At 47.5% G+C, this 22,962-nt stretch overlaps 1 protein-coding gene across 1 annotated transcript; it reads left to right on the top strand.

Moving 5' to 3' along the window:
• Positions 1–90: 90 nt before the first annotated feature.
• Positions 91–20,556, top strand: RBP3 (retinol binding protein 3). The gene is made up of 4 exons (XM_054984179.1): positions 91–3,147; positions 15,978–16,168; positions 18,305–18,447; positions 20,231–20,556. The coding sequence occupies exons 1-4, from the start codon at positions 91–93 to the stop codon at positions 20,554–20,556; spliced, it is 3,717 nt and encodes a 1,238-aa protein (XP_054840154.1).
• The last annotated feature ends 2,406 nt before the right edge of the window (positions 20,557–22,962 follow it).

The following is a 22,962-nucleotide window of genomic DNA, read 5'->3' as shown; positions in this document are numbered from 1 at the left end:
GAGGGTCAGCGGGAAGCTAAGCTCGTCTCGGTCCGCAAGGAAGTTGGATTTCTTTCACAGTGCATTTCGTTTTGCGCTTTCCTGGCTGGAATGAAAATGGCGAGACGATGTCATCTGCTGCTCTTGCTAGCCCTGGTGTTCCACAGCTCCCGTACCGAGGAGGTCTTCCAGCCTACACTGGTGCTAGACATGGCCAAGCTTCTGCTGGATAATTACTGCTTTCCTGAAAACCTGGTGGGGATGCAAGAAGCTATCGAACAAGCCATTAAAAATGGTGAGATCTTGGACATCTCTGATCCCACGCTTCTGGCAACTGTTCTGACCGCCGGGGTGCAGGGTGCCCTGAATGACCCACGGCTGGTGATCTCTTACGAGCCTTGGACACCAGTTGCCCCCAAGCAAGAAACGGAAGTTTCTCCAACATTGGAGCAGCTCCTAGATCTCATCCAACATGCAGTGAGGTCTGAGGTCCTGGACGGCAACGTGGGCTACTTAAGGGTTGACTACATCATTGGGCAGGAGACGGTACAGCAGATAGGCGCCTTCCTCGTTGAAAAGGTATGGAAGACCCTGATGGAGACTTCAGCTTTGGTGCTAGATTTACGTCACACCACCGGAGGGAAGGTCTCGGGCATCCCGTTCATGATCTCTTACTTACACAACGATGACCAAGTGTTGCATGTGGATACGGTATACAACCGGCCCTCCAACAGCACCACCGAAATCTGGACCTTGCCAAAAGTGCTAGGTGCACGGTACGGCAAGGACAAAGATGTCGTTTTGCTGATAAGCCGATACACCACGGGGGTTGCTGAAGCCGTGGCCGACATCCTCAAACACATGCAACGGGCCATATTAGTGGGAGAAAGGTCCGCAGGGGGCTCCTTGGACATCCGGAAGTTGCCGGTTGGGGCTTCCCACTTCTACATGACAGTTCCCGTGTCTCGTTCTGTGAGTCCCTTGAGCGGTAGTGGGCAAACCTGGGAAGGTAGTGGGGTGGTGCCCGACGTTGCAACTTCAGCGGAACAAGCGCTAGAAGAAGCCCTGGCCATACTTGCGCTGCGCAAAGCTATCCCGAGCAGCATCGACCACCTGATTAACATCCTGCGGAACAACTACTCTATGGTCGACCGGGTGCCCTCACTATTGCAGCGCCTCGCCACTTTTGACCACTCTTCCGTCCTGTCCGCAACAGACCTGGCTTCCAAGCTCAACGCTGAGTTGCAGGCCGTGTCGGAAGACCCACGCCTCTTGCTGAGGGTCGCCCCTTCAGGGGAGGCTGTCACTGTGCCAGCTGAGTATCGGGCTGCCCTGGCCACCGACTTGCCCGATGACGAGTCGTTTCTGCAAGCGCTGGTAGACACTGTCTTCAAAGTGTCGGTGCTACCGGGCAACGTAGGCTACATGCGCTTTGATGAGTTTGCTGATGCTTCAGTGCTGGGCAAGCTAGGGCCTTACATTTTGCGCCGAGTCTGGGAGCCACTGCAATCCACGGACAACTTGATTGTGGACCTGCGCTACAATCCTGGAGGCCCGTCCTCAAGCGCCGTGCCAATTTTGCTTTCCTACTTCCAAGACCCCTCCGCAGGCCCTGTGCGCCTCTTCACAACCTACGATAGGCGCACAAATCACACCCAGGACTACAACAGCCAGCTTGGACTGTTAGGCAAACCCTACGGCACACAGCGTAGCGTCTACCTACTCACCAGCCACCACACAGCGACATCCGCTGAGGAATTTGCCTACCTTATGCAGTCCCTTGGCCGCGCCACCCTGGTTGGTGAGATCACGGCAGGCAGCTTGACTCACACGCACACATTTTGCATCATGCAGCCAGGCAAGGGGTCAGGCTGTGGCCTTTTCATCAATGTGCCCATCATCTCCTTCATTGACAACCACGGGGAGTGCTGGCTTGGTGGTGGGGTAGTGCCCGATGCCATTGTGCTGGCGGAAGAGGCACTTGAGAAAGCCAAGGATGTGCTGGAGTTCCACAAGAGCATGGGGGCACTTGTGGAGGGGGTTGGGCAATTGCTTGAGGCTCACTATGCCATCCCAGAAATGGCCAGGCGAGTCGGTGGCGTGCTCATCGCGAAGTTGGCTCAAGGCGGGTATTACACTGCGGTGGATTTTGAGACACTGGCTTCTCAGTTGACCGGCGACCTCCAAGAGGCCTCCGGAGATCACCAGCTACACATTTTCCACAGCCACGTGGAACCTTCCCCAGAGGACCAGCCGCCTTACAAGACTCCTGACCCCGAGGAACTAAGTTACATCATCGAGGCGCTCTTCAAAGCGGACGTGCTGTCAGGCAACGTGGGGTACTTGCGCTTTGACATGATGGCCGAGGCAGAGACGCTGAGGGCTGTCGGACCGCAGCTCCTGCACATGGTTTGGGAGAAGCTGGTGGGCACCTCGGCCATGATTGTCGACATGCGCTACAACACGGGCAGCTACTCCAGTGCCGTGCCGATCTTTTGCTCCTATTTCTTCAATGCTGAGCCCCAGCTGCATCTTTACACCGTCTTTGACCGGAGCACTTCTCGCAGTACGGAAGTGTGGACCTCGCCCCAGGTGTCTGGCAAGCGTTACGGCACAGCGAAGGATGTCTTCGTTCTCATTAGCCACGTGAGCGGCTCGGCTGCTGAGATCTTCACCCGCTCGATGAAGGACCTCCAGCGGGCCACCGTCATAGGGGAGCCCACTTTGGGCGGCTCCCTCTCGGCAGGGATTTACCGCCTGGGCAGCAGCCCCCTGTACGCCTCCATCCCCAGCCAGGTGGTGCTCAGTCCATTCACCGGCAAAGTGTGGAGCTTGTCTGGGATGGAGCCGCACGTCACCACCCAAGCATCAGAAGCTCTGGCTGCCGCTCAGAACATCATCGCCTTGCGTGCCAAGCTGCCCCACGTTCTGCAGGTGGTGGGCAAACTGGTCGGCGACAACTATGCCTTTGCCGACCGTGGGGCCGAAGTGGCCACAAAGCTTGCTGGCCGTGCCCATAGAGACGTCTACAGAAAGATCAACAGTGAGGCAGACCTTGCGGAGGCCGTGGCAGCTGACCTGCAGGCTCTTACCAGAGATGCGCACGTGAAGATAGCCCACATCCCCGAGCATCAAAAGGAACGCATTCCTGGGAGCGTACCCATGCAGGTAAGTCCTGACAAAGACAAACTACAAATGGCAGCAGCCAGAGGTCTACCCTGTGGCCCTCAACGCCATTTTAGAAGTATTTGCAGTTCTTTTGAAATGGCTGCAAGGCCTGATCCAGACCATGAGCGAGGTGTGGTGACCCCGCAATGTTCCCTCTAAGCTTTGCAGTGTTGTGAGCTAAAAATCTACTTTGTGAGCCAAAACAACAACGTTCATTAAAGTTTTGAGTGCACCTCCTTTTAAAAAAAAAATTACAATCAAAACAATTTAACAAAAAAAGCCATTAGGCGAAAGGACCACAAAAATCAGAGTATACTTCTGTATAAAAATGGATATGTCCATGCTGATTACAAAGGGATAGTTGTATTAGTCTGTTGCTACAAAATAAAGCAGACACGCAACGGCACCTTAAAGACTAGCACGTTTATTTCAAGATGAGCTTTTGTGAGTCAGTGCTTACTTCTTCAGCCTCCTTCTGCGCCAAGGCCAAGTTAAATGACACCTTCACCATGGTGGTGGCTGAGGCGCTACCTCCCCTCCTCTGCTCTCTGGGGCTGAGGGGATCCTAGCGATTACAGGCTGCATGGGTCAGGCCAGACCCGATCACTCAGCTCTGCTCTGTTCCCCAGCTAGAGAGCCAGCAGTGGCTGGAGGCGCTCTCTGGCACCTCCCTGGGGGCCAAACCAGCCACGGCCAGGAAGGGAGGAGAGAAGTGGGATGAGGCTCCATCCCTGCTCCATCCCTATAGGGCCCACCTGCAGATGCTGGCTGAGTGGGAGGGCGGGGCCGCCTGAGGGTTAGTATCTGTGAGCTACATCTGAGAAGCTGTGAGCAGAGGTGTCAGAATCTGTGAGCGATTGCGCACGTGCTCACATTAGCGGGAACACTTGCCTTGTTTCTCCCTTCTACACAGCTTTTCAAGTACTGAAACAGCAATGGTGGAGAGGGGAGAGAAGAGCACCTGGGGCTGTAGGGCCAAATGCCAAGCCGTAACTTTCAAAGAACTACAAATGCTGCTAAGGACGGACCTGTGGCCATTGTTGCTTGTAGCGTGATTCTTAGCAACTTCCAGGAAGCTAGCGAGAACCACAACCCTCTTCGTCAGATGCATCTGACAAAGAGAGCTGTGGTTCTCAAAAACTTATACCTCAATAAAGTTGGTTGGTCTTAAAGGTGCTACTGGACTTTTTACTATTTTGCAACTACAGACTAACACAGCTAACTCCTCTGGATCTATGACCTTTGAGAGTCAAAGCTCCCTTCATTAGATACCTAGAGCTTTGACTCTCAAAAGCTTGTATCTTGGAAATCTTGTTGATCTTTAAGGTGCTACTGGACTCAAATCTTGTTTGATGCAAAGATCAGGACAGGATGCAGGTAGGGCAAAAGTCCGAGTCTTAAGTTTGCCACCTCCTGAAAACACAAATCTCCCATTGTGCTGCCCAGTGGATGCGATTAATATGCCATTGACCAACTTCTCCACAAAGACATTTTTACAGCCCAATATTTTGCATCTTACTCATGTGCAGGGGTCACTTCATAGAAAAAGAGCTGGAGGAACTCATTAGCACAACTCATTAGCATATGCCACACCCCTTGACATCCCCAGAAGTGTGTCATTAGCATAAATGATTTGCATATGCCACACCCCTGACATCACCAGAAGTGTGTCATTAGCATAACTGATTTGCATATGCCACACCCCTGACATCATCAGAAGTGTGTCATTAGCATAACTGATTTGCATATGCCACACCCCTGACATCACCTAACCTGGCTGTTTTGGACCCAATCCTGGACATTCAAATTGGGCTCAAAATGGCAAAAAGGGGCCCTCAATGCCCGAGTGGCCATTTTGGGCCCTCTGGGGCCTGGTTTGGGGCTGAAACGGCCCAGATTGGGTCACTGCCAGGCAGGGGAGGGTTCCCCCACCTGGCACTGATCCAATCCAGGCTGTTTCGGCCCCAATCCAGGACGAAACGGGCCCCAACTGGCTGAAAGTCAGGTGGGCGGGGCCACCTGACATGTGACCTCTTTGGAGAACAGCTGGAACTGTGTTCCTGCGCGTTCCCCCTCAAAATGAGACCTGCTCATGTGAATTAAAGGCCTGCTTTGGGTTTTGACCCTGCAATCCAAGTGGGGATGCGAGCCAGAGGAAAAGACCTGGCTGGCCAGTTAAAGGCAGCGCACCCTGGATGTGCAACGTGGCCAGAAATTCTGCAGATTCCACCCTCACCACCCCCCCCCATCCTTCCTGGAACGGATAAATGCAATAGACACATGGCCTTAAGGAGCTTTCAAAATGCCCTGCTGTCGCTGTTTGTGGACGCTGTGTTCCCAGCTTCCCCTTGCCGTTTCCACATGATCCCAGTCTTCCTTCATTTTCTGGCTGGATTTTAAAAATCCTCTGAAGACGATCCACCAGAACTCTGTCCTGTTTTGACAAATTATTCAAGAGATAAATCATTTGCTTCAGACTACCCAATCAGTTTATACTGAAGACAATCTCATTGGGCCAAGCTACACATGACGAATGACACTTGAACGGCAAGTGTATTTCTCCCTGTTCACTTGCCCTCCACTCAATCCACTTGCCGTTCAAGTGTCATTCGTCAAGTGTAGCTTGGCCCATTGTTGTAAGCTAGTAAGGACAAAAGAACAAGAAGGGGATGTCTAAAGTTGTTTTGCCGTACATTTCCCTCCTTTCTCTTTGGAGAAATGTTCCTACAAATTTGCTATTCAATGGAGGTCAATTAAAGGCTCACAGATGGTTCCACACCCCTGACCAAGGATTCCTGCCTCTAGAAAACTAGCAACTCAGGGCACAAGCTATGCTAGTGTTCTCAAACAGCGTGTCAGGACCCCCAAAGTGGGTCACAGCAACCATCTTGTAGGAAGCTGGAACAAGGGGAAGGGGAAGGGCAGCACTTATGGCAGTGCAGAAGGTGTGAAAGGGCCAAAAATAGTTGCCAACCTCCAGGTGGTGCCTGGAGTTCTCCCAGAATTACAACAGACTGCAGAAGTTGGCTCACCTGGAGAAACTGGCAGCTTTGGCGGGTGAACTCTACGGCATCACATCTCTGCTGCGCTCTCTCCCCTCTCCAGCCTCCATCCTGCCTAACCACTGCCTACCCACCCCTTTCAAATGCCAGGAATTTGCAAAGTCAAAACTGGCAACCCAAACCACAAAACACAGCTTGTGGCTCAATAATGCCGTATGTTTAGAAATCCTAAATGTGAAAAATAAAACAAAAGGACTTGTTCAGTATTACCTGATGTGAGGTCCTTGCATTTTGTGTTTGAGAGAAAAAGCATGGAATTCCATTTCGGGGGGGGGGGGGTCACCAAATGTCGAGTCCTTTCAGAAGGGGGTCTCAGGAGATGCTGGGCACTGCAGTGAAACTGGGCCTCTGCGCTCTGGTCCCATTGCCTGGCTAGGGCTAAGATCTGCATTCAGATCCCAAACTCCAACTCGTGGCTTTCAGACCTCAAGTAATGCCCCAAGGTGCAGAGTTTGCGTTCCTTTGTGTGTGGGGGGAGATTGGCAAGTGCAGAAAGGGAAGATTCCTACCTACTTTCCCAGACATCTGGGAAACCATCTTCAAGTACCTGAAGGGCTGTCATATAGAGGATGGCGCGGAGTTGTTTTCCATTGCTCCAGAAGGTCAGACCAGAACCAATGGGTTGAAATGAAATCAAAAGAGTTTTCGGCTAAACATTCGGAAGAACTTCCTGACAGTTAGAGCCGTCAGTGGAACAGGCTTCCACTGGGATGTGGTGGGCTCTCCTTCTTTGGAGGATTTTAAGCAGAGGCTAGATGGCCATCTGACAGCAATGCTGATTCTGTGAACCTGGGAAGATCATGAGAGGGAGGGCAGGAAGGGTTACATCAGTGCTTAGTTCTCGTGGCCTCTTCTTACCCACCCTGGGTAATGCCAATTGGGGTCAGGAAGCAATTTTTCCCAGGCCAGTTTGGCTAGGGATCCTAGAAGTGTTTTGCCATCTTCTGGGCATGGAGCAGGGTTCACTGGGGTTGTGGAGAGGGGAGGGAGTTGTGAATTTCCTGAATTGTGCAGGGGTTGGACTAGATGACCCTAGAGGTCTCTTCCAACCTATGATTCTATGATTCCCCCCCCCCATCACTACATTTTTCATGTCAGCAGCAGAAAATCAGGGAAATAACTCCCCAAACAGAGACACACACTATTTAGGCATGAGAAAACGGAGTGGGGGAGGGAGGCAAGAGCCCTTCCTTCCCTCACAGCAACATTCTGAGCCCAACCAAGCTCTGCTTTATTTTTTAACAGAAATTGCCAGCTCCAACTTGAGAAATTCCTGGAGATTTTGAGAGTGGAGCCTGCAGGGGGGCAGGATTTGGGGAGGGGAAGGAACTCAGCAGGGTATAATTCCATAGAGTCCACCCTCCAAAGCAGCCATTTTCTCCAGGGGAACGGATCTCTGTGGCCTGAAGATCAACTGTAATTCTGGGAGATCTCCAGCCACCCCCTGGAGGCTCAGTATCAAACAAAAAAAAGAAGCACCCTTAGCAACAGCCTAAATGATCAAAGTGGAAGCCCACGACTAAGGGATACAGTCAGTCAGGTTCTGAAGTTCAAGTGTATTAAAGTGGCGCACCGCCAATTAAGAGAGGTGTGACGGACTGCCGCTTAAGTCTGTAAGCAGCAGCAGTGTTTTCAGAGATGTTTGGTGAGGAGGTCTGTTGGCCCGTGATGCAGTCTGGAAACAAGCGTTGTTGATGACCGGTTCCTTGTCGGGTCTCGGTGCTGCAGAGTGTTCCATCTCCTTGTTCCACCTGTTGAAAGAAAATGAGAAGAATACATCCAATAAAGAGCTTACCTTGAACAGGAACGAGGGGTCCTCACGGCTTCTCTGGTTTGCTATCTACGTTTCATCTCTGTTATGAACTCTGATATGAACTTCATTGCACCATTGAATAATTCTGTATTGGCCAACTTCAAGTTGTTTACTGTATATTGTGACTTCATATGCCTATAACAGTATTGTTATTTATTTATTGCACTGCACCACTTTAATACACTTGAACTTCAGAACCTGACTGACTGCATCCCTTAGTCGTGGGTTTCCACTTTGATCGTTTACCCTTGTTCCCAAAGCTGTTTGGTGTGATGTGTCTCGAAAGACTGAAAACAAAGTGTTCTTGTAGGCTATGCAGGCACGAAAGTGTGCATTTTGTAAGTCCCACCCGCCCTGGAGTTCCTTATCTCAGGCCTTGTGACCGCCATTCCTCCCCGCTCCACACACGGACACAAACTGCAGCGCTTTTTCTGACTTTTTTGTTTAACAAAAAAAAAGTGGGGTATAATTAGAGTAAAAACAAATAAATCAGAAACCGATTGATCACTAGCACAACAACACTGTAACAAAACAGATGCAAGCATTTGACCAAGAGAGACGTGTTTCTCGAAAGCTTATGCTACAAGTAAGTTGGTTAGTCTTAAAGGTGCTACTGGATTCTTTACTATTTTGCAACTACAGACTAACACGGCTAACTCCTCTGCAATACTGTAACAGTCTTCTAGTTCCTAGCTTTAAAAAAATTACATCTTTAGCCCTTTTCATTGCACATTGATAAAAGGAAAGGTGCATGGGCTAGAGGATACTCTTAAAAATTAAATCCGGGAATTCAAAGCAACTAGATCATTACATTACAAAGCTACCTGGCAATTCCCAATTTTTAAAACAAAAAATCCAGTGAAGCAGGGAAATGGTAGGAGAGGGAGCAGAGGGAAGGAACATTCAGGGGAAACGGCTGTGCGGACATTCTGTTGCCACTGCAATTGCCTCGGCATTTGCAGTAGCAATGACAACTTGCGCGGAGAATTATTTCTGCATGGAAGCAGCCTGGGCGAACTTGAGCCATCTACTCTCTCTCAAGCTAACCTACTTCCTAGGTTTGTTTCGAGGATATGTGCTGACCTGAGCTCCTTGGGGGAAAGGGTGGAATAAAAGTGTACCAGATAGGCCAGACCTCTGCAAGCCATCTGTCAGGGCAAGTGGCCAATCTCTTTGGACTCTAATCAGGGAACATTAGGGTCAGGTCATGAAGGTGGCAGAGCAGAGACTGTGTTTATCTGGACCTGCATCCCAGAAGTGAAAGATCCAGAGGAGTTAGCCATGTTAGTCTGCAGTAGCAAAATAGTAAAGAATCCAGTAGTACCTTTAAGACGAACCAACTATATTGTAGCAGAAGCTTTCGAGAACCACAGTTCTCTTTGCCAGATGCGTCATCAGATGCATCTGACGAAGAGAGCTTTGGTTCTCGAAAGCTTATGCTACAATAAAGTTGTGTCTGATGAAGAGAGCTGTGGTTCTCGAAAGCTTATGCTACATTAAAGTTGGTTAGTCTTAAAGGTGCTACTGGACTCTTTGCTATTTTCCAGAAGGGGAAGGCAGGCCTTTTACTGGATATTGAATCTGTCATGAATTTCGGCTCCATTCTTTGCAATGAGGGCTTTCAGGCTCTCTGGGGCAGTTGTTTTTGCTCTTAACAGCACCAAAATCACACAGAGCACAGTCCTCCCTCTATACCTTTGACCCACCTACTTTGAGCGCACACAACAATGGGCTTCAGTGTTTACGGACTCCAGATTTCTTGGGGAAGGTGTCATGGTGAGGGTTGGTTGGCTGGGAAGCTGTACATGCACATACTGTTCTTTTCAAGGGGGCTTAGGAAATAAGGGTCTGGGGCAGCTGTTTTTGCACTTAATGGCACCAAAATCACACAGAACACAGTTGTAGCTCTAAAACATTGACCCATTGAGTTTTTCCTCAAGTACGCTAACCACTACACATGCACACAACGGACCCCAAATAAGGAGAATGTCGGTGGGTGTTAAACTGGCAGGCAAAGAGATAAAAGAGTGGTGGCACCAGGGCTCATTTTGAGGGGGAAAGCGCAGAAACGCCGTTCCGGCAGTTTCCCCAAAGAGGTCACATGTCAGGTGGCCCCGCCCACCTGACTCTCAGCCATTTTAGGCCTGTTTTGGCCTGGATTGGGGCTGAAACGGCCAAGATCGGGCCTCTGACGGGTGATGGATCACTCTCCTGCTCAGCAGCGGCCCAATCCTATTTTGGGCCCCTTTTCAGCCATTTTCAGCCCCTTTTTGCCATTTTGGGCCTAATTTTGGCCCTGAATGGCCAGGATTGGGTCCAAAACAGCCATTACAGGTGATGTCAGGGGGTGTGGCATATGCAAATCAGTTATGCTAATGACACACTTCCAGTGCTGGCAAGGGGCAAGGCATATGCTAATAAGGTATGCTACTGAAGTATGCTATAGAGTTCCTCCAGCTCTTTTTCTACGAAATGACTCCTGGGTGGCACCCAGGCAGGAAACTCTCCAACCAGTGCAGGCCAGCACCATTTTTAAAAAATCCTGTTTTATGTTCATATTTTCTTTTTCTAAGTGATGATAGTGCCAATAGATAATTACCGTTGTGTTCTACAAAACGGGATGTTCTCGCATTAATCGCCACCAACATCCATCACTCAAGTGCAGGCAGGCAGCTTGACTGCCAGAATACCAGCCCTCTCCACCTAAACAGACCTCTGTTTTTTCCATAAGTTTTCATTGCTCTGTGGGGGCCGGCAGGATTGTTTTTGAAAGGGCAGAGTAGGCCAGAGGCTTGGAGAGGGCTTGACTTAAGCTTCATGTAGAGAATTTAATAACCTTGTGCTTGTGCTTATATAACCTTGTGCTTGTACCTCTCTTCAGGACAACTTAAAGCCACACTCAGAGCAGTTTAGAAAGACAATATCATTATTATCCTCATAAACAGACACCCTGTGAGGTAGGTGGGCTTCAAGCGGAGGAGTGAGGAATCAATCCCAGTTTTTCCTATTAGATTCCTGCTGCTCTTATAATAATATACTAATAACATTTGATTTATAAACCACCCTTCAGGACAACTTAACACCCACTCAGAGCGGTTTACAAAGTGTGTTATTATTATCCCCACAATAATCACCCTGTGAGGTGGGTGGGGCTGAGAGAGCTCTGAGAGAGCTGTGACTGACCCAAGGCCACCCAGCTGGCTTCAAGTGGAGGAGTGGGGAATCAAACTCGGCTCTCCAGATGAGAGTCCTGCCGCTCTTAACCACTACACCAAACTGGTTCCCAATTTGTTTTTTATTTGTTTTTAAATAATGAATTTAAAACAATGAGTTTGTTTTTAAATAATGTTTTGGCAGATGCTGGATAGGGGTGGGGGCTTGCAGTATGATGGAAACCTGAAAAGCAGATTGTTGTGTAGGTGGGAAGTAGCTGAAGTTTCATTGGAGTGCACATTTGCCATTTGTCAGAAAAAGAGAGAGCCCCAAAACGCTATGGAAACAAGTCTAAACATGTCTACTTAGATGTAAGTCCCATGTTATTCAATAGTGTTTACTCCCAGGGAAGTGTCTTTAGGGCTGCAGCCTATGGTTAAGTAGTAGTAATAGTAAGGTTTATTGTATTTAGCCATAGGCCATTACAAATCACAAACAGCGGTGTAAAAAACAGAAACATACGATTAAGTAAAATTGATGAGACATAGAACAATAAAGTTTAAAACTAATAAAACCAATAAACCATTTTCAGTTAGCAAATTCAGATAGGACAATAAAAGAGTACATAATCGATAAAAACAGTAAAAATCCTAAAAAATTGATATTAATTGAATCCCTTAAGAACTACATTCGCCCGTATTTTTTTTGCAGCCAGGGCGGATAAAACCATTTTATGAGAAATATTGCCATCAGAATCGGCTAGAAAAACTACAGTCTTGGCCATTTCCACACGGCTCACCTTATTCTGCAAAATAGTGAAATCTCGCGCAAAATCTCACCAGAAGATGCTGTTATCGCACAAGAAGACGCGAGAATAGCGTCTTCTCGCAAGATTTCGCGTGAGATTTTGCTATTTTGCAGAATAAGGTAAGCCGTGTGGAAATGGCCCTTCTTGGAATCCGAGTGGGCACAGAGGTCTGACAGCATCTCAGAAAGGAATTTAGTCCTGGGTTGAGTGTACAGCGGGCAGTTGAGTGTACAGCAGGCAGTTAAGAATATAATGGAGTAAGTCCTCCATTGCAGATATTCCGCATGGGCAAAAGTGCTGATCCTTAGGTGTTTTACTGTAGCGGCCACCTAAAACTGCAGTTGGCATTGTTTCAGAGTGTAGGGATGTAAAAGCTGCTCTAAGATTGTAATTTGTAATGCTGACTAGGTAAGAAGCTCTGAAATGATTGCACTTGAAAAGTTTAAACCAAGAGGCTGACCAACAGTTCAAGACCGCCTGTCTATCTATCAGAGTGTCACCACCTTATAGACCCAATTTTGCAGATCTAGGTTGTTTGCTGAAAGGCTAAGAAGAACGTCGGGGATGGAGTATCTGTCTAATATATGACACCGAATCCTTAGATAGCATTTGATTAAATGCCAAATATCTGAATGTGTCAGATCTGGCCTATGATTAAGTAGTTCATGGTTTTTATCAAGTTCAATTTTATCAAGTTTTATCAAGTTTAACAACACAAAACAGCCAATTCTGAGTGTATTTCCAGCTTGTTTGTTCTGTTTTGTGTAGTAGCAAACCAAACAACCCGCTGTGAAAAGAGGCTAATCGGAAACAAGGTTTAACCAAAGTGTTTTATACAATCAGGGCTTTTTTTCAGGGGGAATGCGGGGGAATGGAGTTCCGGAACCTCTTGAAAATAGTCACATGGCTGGTGGCCCCGCCCCCTGATCTCCAGACAGAGGGGAGTTTAGAGCGGCGCGGAGGGCAATCTCAACTCCCCTCTGTCTGGAGATCAGGAGGCGGGGCCACCAGCCATGTGACCATTTTCTCTGAGGGTAACCCACTGAGTTCCACCATCTCTTTTCCCAGAAAAAAAGCCCTGTATACAATATCTCCTACATCCTTTATCAAAACCACAATTCCATTCAGGACAAATAACTTATTAAAGGCACAACAATATCAACTGAAATTCATATACCTTCGATCTTCCCTTTTGGCAACAATAAGTTTGTTGATATTGTTGTAGCCGGGGCTACCCGTTAACTGACAACAGAACCGAAGTTCTAAAAAATGCCAGGTTAGAACGGAAGGCACTTTATAACAAAAGTTCTAACTACAGAAGTTCAAGATTGAAGGCAATTTAACATTGAAGGTGGAATTTGCAAGTTTTGCCTAAAATCAATGGGGAACTTATTGTTTTGTGTGTGGCTATTGTAAACATCAGATGGAGAAAACTTTATACTTAATTGTAGTAATTTGTTAACGTGCCTTTAAATTGATAGAGTGCATGTTTGTGTAGGAGATCTTGTATAAAACGCTTGTTTAAACCTTGGTTCTAATTAGCCTGTTTTCATAGTGGGTTGTTCATTTTGCTAATATTACACTGTGTATCCTGTTGTTTTTTTCCTTACTGTTTTGCATAGTAGCAATAGTGTCTTCACGCAATAACATTTAAAAAATGGTGACTGAGACATCAAAGTAGTAAGTCTCAATTCAAAAAGCATTTCCCCCTTTAAAACTGGAAGATGCAACAGCTGTGTGTGAGAGAGACAGAAAGCATGGTATTCATGCAAAATGAACACATTAAATTAGTCCAGACACATCCAAAGAGAAGACTTTGAACTATCCCAAGTCAATACATGCATGAAATCAGAACATAAAATGAAAACTAAGATTCCGCACTCAAAATGTGACGTTCTGGAGTTTGATCCAGAGGAGTTAGTCATGTTAGTCTGCAGTTGCAAAATAGTAAAGAGTCCAGTAGCAGCTTTAAGACTAACCAACTTTATTGTAGCATGAGCTTTCGAGAACCACAGCTCTCTTGCATCTGATCTGATGTATCTGATGAAGAGAGCTGTGGTTCTCAAAAGCTTATGCTACAATAAAATTGGTTAGTCTTAAAGGTGCTACTGGACTCTTTACTATTCTGGAGTTTGCAGATGTGAAGCAGGCCCAATAAACTACCTCTGTTTTTTTATGGGACACAAGTTCTAAACGGCAAAACCTTCTCTACTTTGAAATAAGCACAGTTAACTCTAGAACCACAACACAGACTGATTTTTAGAACTCATTAGCATCCCACGCAGCTGCTTTAAAGATTGGGGAAGAGTCGCTGGGCACAGGATTAAATGGCCCTTTACTAGCAAGTTCTTGGTGGGATCCAGAGGGCCACTGGTGTCCTGGAGCCTGCTGAGGCAAGGAATCTTTGCGGTGCAGCAAAGCCACGGAGGACAAGAGGTGGTCGGGGCAGCACTTGTGCCCATAGAGCAGGAAGATGCATGGCACAGCTTGCTTTCGATCTCTTTATCTGGCCCTTTCTCTGGAACACTAAAACTGCCTGGGGACGTAGGAGCTGCTGAATAATTTTTCCAACTCTCTTTCCCTGATTTAAATCACACTTGAAGTACAGATAGGAAAATCTCCCTCCCTGAAAGTTCCACTGGGAAAAAAGGCAGGTACTTTTGTTGTTCCCTGGATATAACAGGCAGCCCAGAGCAATAAACTCCCATATAATTAGTAAGGTTTAACCTGAGTTCTGGTGTGTGTCCGTCCCCCCCACATTTATTTTCTTTTACACACAAAACAGACTTTAGCATCATATGGTCAGACAATGGTCATAATTCTGCTTTCAAAGGTTCTGTGTGTGTGCTTTATCATATATGCATAAAATTCAGATTTTGAATGGGGCTGTTTTTTAAAGTGGCATATCATAATTGTTTTTTAAAATGAAAATGCAGTGAGTTTATTTAAATTCCATTGTCTGCCCAGTAAATGAGATTGTTAGGATGGTAGCAATGTTAAGGAAAAAATTCATTAAAGGTACTCTGCATTTAGATTATATTTCCCAACATCTATCACCCACAATTAACTAAGACACCAAACAGTGATCCATAAAGAATGAATGAGCTTTATTTACAATAAAACCCAGATGCTATGCCATGTTCCGACATATGCATAAAAAATCAGCCACAGCAGAGAGTCTTATATACTTTCCAAAGTTAATTGTTTACAGAAAAGAGATAAAATTGTTATACAAAACTAGGTACAAACAATTCCTCAGAATAAAATTCTTCAGGAGATATGGCACCAATACAGGCCTGATTGACAAGATAGTAAACTCTCTCTGGAATATAAACATGCTCCATGTCTGGTGACACAAAGGAATTTTGGTGTCTTCCCGAGAAGGAGCTTATTCAAGCTAAATTCTTGAGTACAAAGTCAAAACAAGAGAGATACTGTCCTTGCAATAGGGCTTTCTAACCTTACTTAACCACAGTGTCAGAAGGAATCTGTTTACAAGGAAAAACTTTTGCCTTCTGTGTGAAAGGTCAACTCCAATAAATGCTCATACATAGGTCTTTTAGAACAGGGGTCATAGAAATTCTCTAACAAGCAACCCATTCTGAATGGACCTTTTATTTCAGCTCAATTCAGTTCAGTTTTATGATTATGATTCAAGATCACAGTTCAGATAGGCATATACAGTAATATGTAACAAATACATTAATTCCAAATCTAAACATGTCTAAGGATTAAATGCAACTATATAATAAAATGGATCTTTAAAAAAGTTATAATGGTCTGTCTGATTAAACTAGCCAGGGCACAGAATCTTCTTGCTACCTTGGCTGTAGGTTCATTGCAGCAATCAGCTAGAAGGAGAGCGGAATAAAAATGATTAGATCTGCCTGGGTAGGTGGTGATAATTGGTAAAACTAGTAAAAGAAAATAACCTTGTATTTCATTCACCCCACGTTGCCCTTGAAAAATCATGACCCGGCTGAACCCGTTTCAGATTCCTTCCCCAGAAATGTTTGAAGACTTCGTTAAGTTTTCTTTCCACACAAATGTCTTTGAAAACAACATTGGTTACCTGCGGTTTGATATGTTTGGAGACTGTGAACTCCTATCCCAACTTTCTGACCTGCTAGTGGAACACGTCTGGAAGAAGATTATTCACACAGATGCCCTGATCATTGACATGAGGTAAGTAGACGTCAACAACAAATGCACAAAGCCAGCGCTTTTTTTCTGGGAAAAGAGGTGGTGGAACTCAGTGGAGGAACTCAGGACCGCACAATGATGTCACTTTGGGTCAGCTGGAACGAGGGGGGAGTTTTTTAAAGTTTAAATCGCCCTCGGTGAAAATGGTCACATGGCCAGTGATCTCGAGACAGTGACATGAAGGGCGATCTCAACTCCCCTCTATCTGGAGATCAGGGGGCGGGGCCACAGGCCATGTGACCATTTTCAAGAGGTGTCGGAATTCCATTCCACTGCGTTCCAGCTGAAAAAAAGGCCTACACAAAGCAATATTCTATGTTCAAAATGTTTACTATATTCCAAATGCATTTTATTTAGCTACTAAGAGTGTATTTCTGAAAGCACCACATTTCACGATCATAATTTCCATTTTTCTTTTGGCCTTCATAAGTTTTATCTGCCAAAATATGAACATGTGTGTGTGTGTTTTAAAAAAAATGATTACCAAAGAAGTCTATCTAGTTAAATGTTTGGTTATTTACAGCAGACATGGAAACTTTGCCTAATGTGTTCATTATAACAAAAAATAGCATGATGGCTTTTCCACTTACGGGAGGGATCACAACTCTGTGGTAAGAAGAAGTTCAAGCATGGAGACAAATGAGGCCAAATCCCCCGGGCAGATAGATCAAGATGGGTAGCCATGTTAGTCTGTCTGTAGCAATAAAAAAGAGCAAGAGTCCAATCACACCTATAAGACTAGCAAAATTTGTGATAGGGTGTGAGCTTTCATGAGCCACAGCTCACTTCTTCAGGTATCTTCAGGTATCTGAAGTGAGCTGTGATTCATGGAAGCTCACACCCTACCATACATTTTGTTGGTCTTATAGGTGTGACTGGACTCTTGCTCTTTTCCCCAGGGCAATGTGTATCTTTGGGAGACGCCTGTATAGTACGGAGCAGGGGCACATGGGCAAGTGAGCATCTGACTGGCTACATATGCGCTGTCAAAAGTGTTCTGATCTCCATCCATCCCTAAGGCACAGGCACCAGTGAAGGATTGCCTCCAAAATCTATTTATGTTATATTGTCGAAGACTTTCACGACCAGAGAACGATGGTTGTTGTGGATTTTCTGGGCTGTATCTCCGTGGTCTTGGCATTGTAGTTCCTGACGTTTCACCAGCAGCTGTGACTGGCATCTTCAGAGGTGTAGCACCAAAAGACAGAGATCTCTCAGTGTCAATGGGTGGAGAAGAACTTCTCCACACATCTTTTCCACCCATTGACACTGAGAGATCTCTGTCTTTCGGTGCTACACCTCTGAAGATGCCAGTCACAGCTGCTGGTGAAACATCAGGAACTACAATGGCAAGACCACGGTCATACAGCCCAAAAAAATCTACAACAACCAATCTATTTATGTTGATGGTTTTAATGTGATTGTGTTCATCTTGCTTTGTAGACCACTTCAAGTATTTCTTAACATAAAAATGATCTAGAAACTCATACGCAAATAAATTGGGAGGAAGCAAAGAAACAAGAGAGACACAAAATAAAAATGAGAAAATGCTCTCCTGGCCAGCCATTGATCCCAAGCACCACAGTTGTAACCCCCCTAAAGCTGCTCCAGATGTATTTAGGGCTGCACCCCAAATGTCTTGTTTTGGGGCCACTAAAACTCACTGTGTGATAACTCAAAGGGAGGCCTCCAATATTTTCATTAGCATCAGGCAGCAGGGGGGAAAAATGCACCAATCCATGGTATAGCATCTCCTTTGCTTGAAGAAGGTCCCAGGTCTGACACTGGCACCTCCTGTTGAAAAAGGATTTCAGGTAACAGGTGTTGGGGACAGGGTTGCCAACTGTGGGTTGGGAAATTCCTGGAGATTTGGGGAGGAGCCTGGGGAAGGGACGGGCCTCAGTGGAGTATAATGCTATAGAGTCTTCCCTCCAAAGCAGCCATTTTCTCCGGGGGAACTAATCTCTGTCATCTGGAGATCAGTTGTAATTCCAGGAGATATCCAGCCCCACTCGGAGGCTGGCGACCTTACCACAATTTGGAATGTTTATCTGTTTTCATCCAAAATGTAAATCTAACGTGCTCTGGATCCCCCCTCCCTCCCTCTTATCTCTGCAGATGTAATGTAGGGGGCCCAACTTCTGCAATAGCAAATCTGTGCTCCTATTTCTTTGACGAAGGACGCCCGATTCTTCTGGACAAAGTATACAACAGACCAAACAATACTACTAGTGACATTTGGACCCATTCACAGCTCAAAGGTGATTATGATTGTATTGGACAAGCAGGAGACTAGTAAGGACTTGCAGTGGTACTTGCACTTCTCTCCCCCCACTCTCTGTTTTCACTTTCTCTTCCTTGAAAGCCCCATTGGTTCTCCCCTTTTCCTGCTTCCTCCTTGCTTTGGTCATTCCAAAGTCCCCCTCTTAGCTTAGATGCTAGAGCTAGAGTTGCCAGGTTCCCTTACTGTCCCAGCGAGAGGCTGGGGACCTGGTGCTTCCCTTTCTTCTTGCCCCAGCATCCTTCATTTGCCCATGCAAAGCATGCGTGGGCCTGCTCCCGTGTGATGTCATTGCACGGGTGCAGGAGCATGCGCGCACTTTGCAAACAGCTAGGGTTGCCAGGCCCCCTCAACCCCCCAGCAGGAGGTTGAAGGCCTGGCACTTATCTTGCTGATGGGTGTGTGCACGCGTTCACAGCATGCGTGCGCTCCAGGAAGTGACATCATTACACAGCCATCCTGGGAGCAAGCCCGTGCTCTGCAGAGGGCAGAATCAACCCAGATTGGGCCAGATTTAGACAGATTCAGAATCAGCCTGAATCAGAATCAGATTCAGCCTGGATCAGGCCGCTGCAGTGTGCAGAAGTGCTCCCACGCTCTGCAGCAGCCTGATTTGGCTTGGATCTGGCCCATTTGGGGCCAGATCGGGCCACTGCAGAGCACAGGAGCACTCCTGTGCTCCACAGCAGCCCAATCTGGGCTGAAACAGGCCTGAATCAGGTGGCTGCAGTGTGGAGGAGCGTGCTGCGCCATCTGGGAGCACGCCCGGGTGGCACGCCTTCCCCACTGGCCAGGTAAGTGGAGGCAGAGGGTGGCGGGTGGGGCGGGGGGACTGGCAACCTTACATTGGTCCAATCTGAGCCTCAAATGGGCCCAGTTCAGCCCATTTGGGGCCCGAATCAGCCCGCTGAAAAGTGTGCGTGCCCACATCTGGATGGTGCAATGGCATCACTCCCAGGAGAGCGCCCAGGAGGCCTGTTCCCGTGCCCTTCTACCCCGCCAGCCAGGTGAGTGGTGGCGGGGGGGGGGGGCGGGGTGGAGGGTGGAAGCAGGAGATCCCCTGCCCCCACCAGGGGAATGAGATCCCTGTCTCGTGCATGCACTCCAATCACCTGGGTACTGTTTTGAAATTCAGCTGCTGAAACCCACACCCTTCTACAGCCCCAGCAGCAACCACTGGCCTTTTTCAAGCCTAGGGTTCTTCTAACTCTGGGTTGGGAAATTCCAAAGATGGAAATTCCTGGGTGGTGCCTGGAGAGGGGAGGGAATTCAGCGGGGTACAATGTCATCGAGTCCAACCTCCAAAGCTGCCATTTTCTCCAGGGGAACTGGAGATCAGTTGTAATTCTGGGAGATCTCCAGCCCCCCCCCTGGAGATTGGTAACCCCAACCAAGCCTCTTCTTCTTGGCTCTCTGAGAAGGAAGAATTGCCTGCCACACAAGGCTGTCAAACAAAGGACACAATGGGTTTGCAGCACTTTGAAAGATTTAAAAAGCAGCAGGTGCGTGATGCTGTTTTCACACTGCTTACCAACCATGGAACATCGTGCCAAGCTCCTGGAACTGCCGTTCTCGTGTGAAATCGCGCCAGGAAGACGCTGTCGTTCCAGGAGCTTGGCGCGATGTTCCACGGCTGGTAAGACGTGTGAAAACGGCCAGTGTTTGACTGGGGTGGGGGGCTTGTGGTCTGACCTTCTTCCATAGATTTTCTTACCTGGTGGCTCCAGCAGGGTGGAAAGAACCTTTCTGTCTCTCTCTTGCAGGTGTAAGATATGGCTCCCAGAAAGGCCTGGTCATCCTCACGAGCTCTGTGACCGCAGGGGCTGCGGAGGAATTTGTGTTCATCATGAAGAGGCTGGCAAGAGCCTTCATCATTGGGCAAAGGACCAGTGGGGGCTGCCACCCACCTCAGACGTATCATGTGGACGGCACCAACCTTTATATTACCATCCCAACATCCAGATCCACCCTTTCTGCTGACGACACCTGGGAGGGCGTGGGAGTAAGCCCTCACCTGTCCGTTTCTGCCGAGGTGGCCCTCATCAGAGCCAAAGAGATGCTCAACGCACATCTTCACACTCCCAGCTAGTCTTTTAGAGGGACGCCAGAGAAAGGTCCAGCATGGGGGGGAAAAGCCGGAAAGGAAAATGAGCAAAGAAAGCTACCCAACAACCCACTTGTTTCCTCTGGGAGGTGGGACATCTCACTTCCTGTCAGGGGGCACCACCAGTAATGTAGCCAGGTCTCTTCCCTCTAAATCTGAATTCAGAGTTGCGAGCTCGTTCTGTGTTGTGCAGAGAGAACTATGGGGAGGGGGCTTTACCATTTGAGCGCTTGAATAAAAAAAGAGGATTTGCAGTCTGGAAGTGCTATTCCATAATACAATCTGCACACGCAAGAAACCAGGAAGATGCTGGAATTAGAGGCAAGACGAGACGAGAAAAGAAAGTATCGTGAAACAAGATAACAGAAAAGATTCTATCGTAAAACCTAACTAAGCAAAAAAAAAATGCTCAGAATAACAAACTTTGTATTGTCGAAGGCTTTCACGGCCGGAGAACGATGGTTGTTGTGGGTTTTCCAGGCTGTATTGCCGTGGTCTTGGCATTGTCGTTCCTGACGTTTCGCCAGCAGCTGTGGCTGGCATCTTCAGAGGTGTAGCACCAAAAGACACTGAGAGATCTCTGTCTTTTGGTGCTACACCTCTGAAGATGCCAGCCACAGCTGCTGGCGAAACGTCAGGAACGACAATGCCAAGACCACGGCAATACAGCCCGGAAAACCCACAACAACCATCATAACAAACTTTTTCGGATAGGCTAAAATAGTAGAGGGCGATTAACTGCATAAGGCAATTTATTACATGCTAGCACTTGGTGCAAATTATAAATTTTTCTATATAAATTAATACAAAAATTGATTTTGAGAAAAAGTTTGTTATTTTGAGTGTTTTTTTGCTTAGTTAGGTTTACGGTAGAGTCTTTTCTGTTGGAATTAGAGACAATGCATCCTTCAAGCCCAAGTCCCCCCACCCCGCCCCACTTTACACTATGAAGGCTGCTCAGGGGAGGGGGGAATTAGGCTTGGAAGATCTCAGCTAGGGAATGCATGTCCTCCCAGACCAGTCCCCCCACCCCATTTTTGGCCTCCCTGAGCAGGAAGCAAACAGCAGCAGGCCAAACGGTAACCTTTACCCAGCCAAGGGACTGGCTGTTACTCAGGGCTTTTTTTCTGGGAAAAGAGGTGTTGGAACTCAGTGGGTTGCCCTCGGAGAAAATGGTCACATGGTTGGTGGCCCCGCGCCCTGATCTCCAGACAGAGGGGAGTTGAGATTGCCCTCTGAGGGCAATCTAAACTCCCCTCTGTCTGGAGATCAAGAGGCGGGGCCACCAACCATGTGACCATTTTCAAGAGGTGCCGGAACTCTGTTCCACCACGTTCCTGTGGAAAAAAAGCCCTGCTGTTACTGCTGGGACCCCCTGGCATCAGAAAGGAACTGCACGTATGAGCTCTTGGGGCTGGCCCATTCTTTGTATTGGAGATTGTTCTGCCCACCCACCCTAACACAAAAAAATTTTCTGCAAGGGTAGAATGCTTCTTGGTTCTCCGGTGCCTCCTGCTAACTCCAAGGTTGTCTGTGGGTAGGGTTGCCAGCTCTGGGTTGGGAAATTCCTGGAGATTTGGACGTGGAGCCTGGTGAGGGTGGGGCTTAGGGATGGACCTCCGTGGGGTATAATGCCACAGGGTCCACGCTTTGAAGCATCCATTTCCTCCAGGGGAACTGATCACTGCAGCATGGAGATCAATGGTAGCTGTGGAAGAACGCCACACCCCAACTGGAGGTTGGCAACTGTTCGTATCAGTTGTTTATAAACGGTGTAAAATAGAATAAGAGAAATTAAGAAATAATCCATGACCAGAAGAAAAAGGAGGTGAACTGGAACCGAGACAACATACTTAATCGATATCCTAATCAAACAGAAATGAACGCTGATCCCTGATTCACCAACTCCGGGTTACGAAATTCTTGGACAGCTGGGGGTGGAGCCTGGGGAGGGAAGGATTTGGGAAGGGGAAGGACTCAGCAGGCCATAAGGCCATAAAGTCCACCCTCCAAAGCAGCCACTTTCTCCAGGGAATAGAATACAACTGGGCCACGATGTGAATGTGAAATTAACCAAATAACACCGATGCTGTGAACTGGGAATTAACAATACAAAGTTTACTTGCAACAGTACTTGATAATTGGATATAACCAGGGCTTTTTTTCAGCTGGAATGCGGTGGAACGGAGTTCCGGAACCTCTTGAAAATGGTCACATGGCTGGTGGCCCCGCCCCCTGATCTCCAGACAGAGGGGAGTTTAGGTTGCCCGGGCAATCTCAACTCGCCGCTGCCTGGAGATCAGGGGGTGGGGCCACCGGCCATGTGACCATTTTCTCCGAGGGCAACCCACTGAGTTCCACCACCTCTTTTCCCAGAAAAAAAGCCCTGAA

The sequence above is a fragment of the Eublepharis macularius genome, chromosome 6 (assembly GCF_028583425.1).
Source record: "Eublepharis macularius isolate TG4126 chromosome 6, MPM_Emac_v1.0, whole genome shotgun sequence".
Lineage (NCBI taxonomy): Eukaryota > Metazoa > Chordata > Lepidosauria > Squamata > Eublepharidae > Eublepharis > Eublepharis macularius.
The sequence above is the reverse complement of the archived record's forward strand: the minus strand, read 5'-3'. Positions and strand labels throughout refer to the sequence as shown.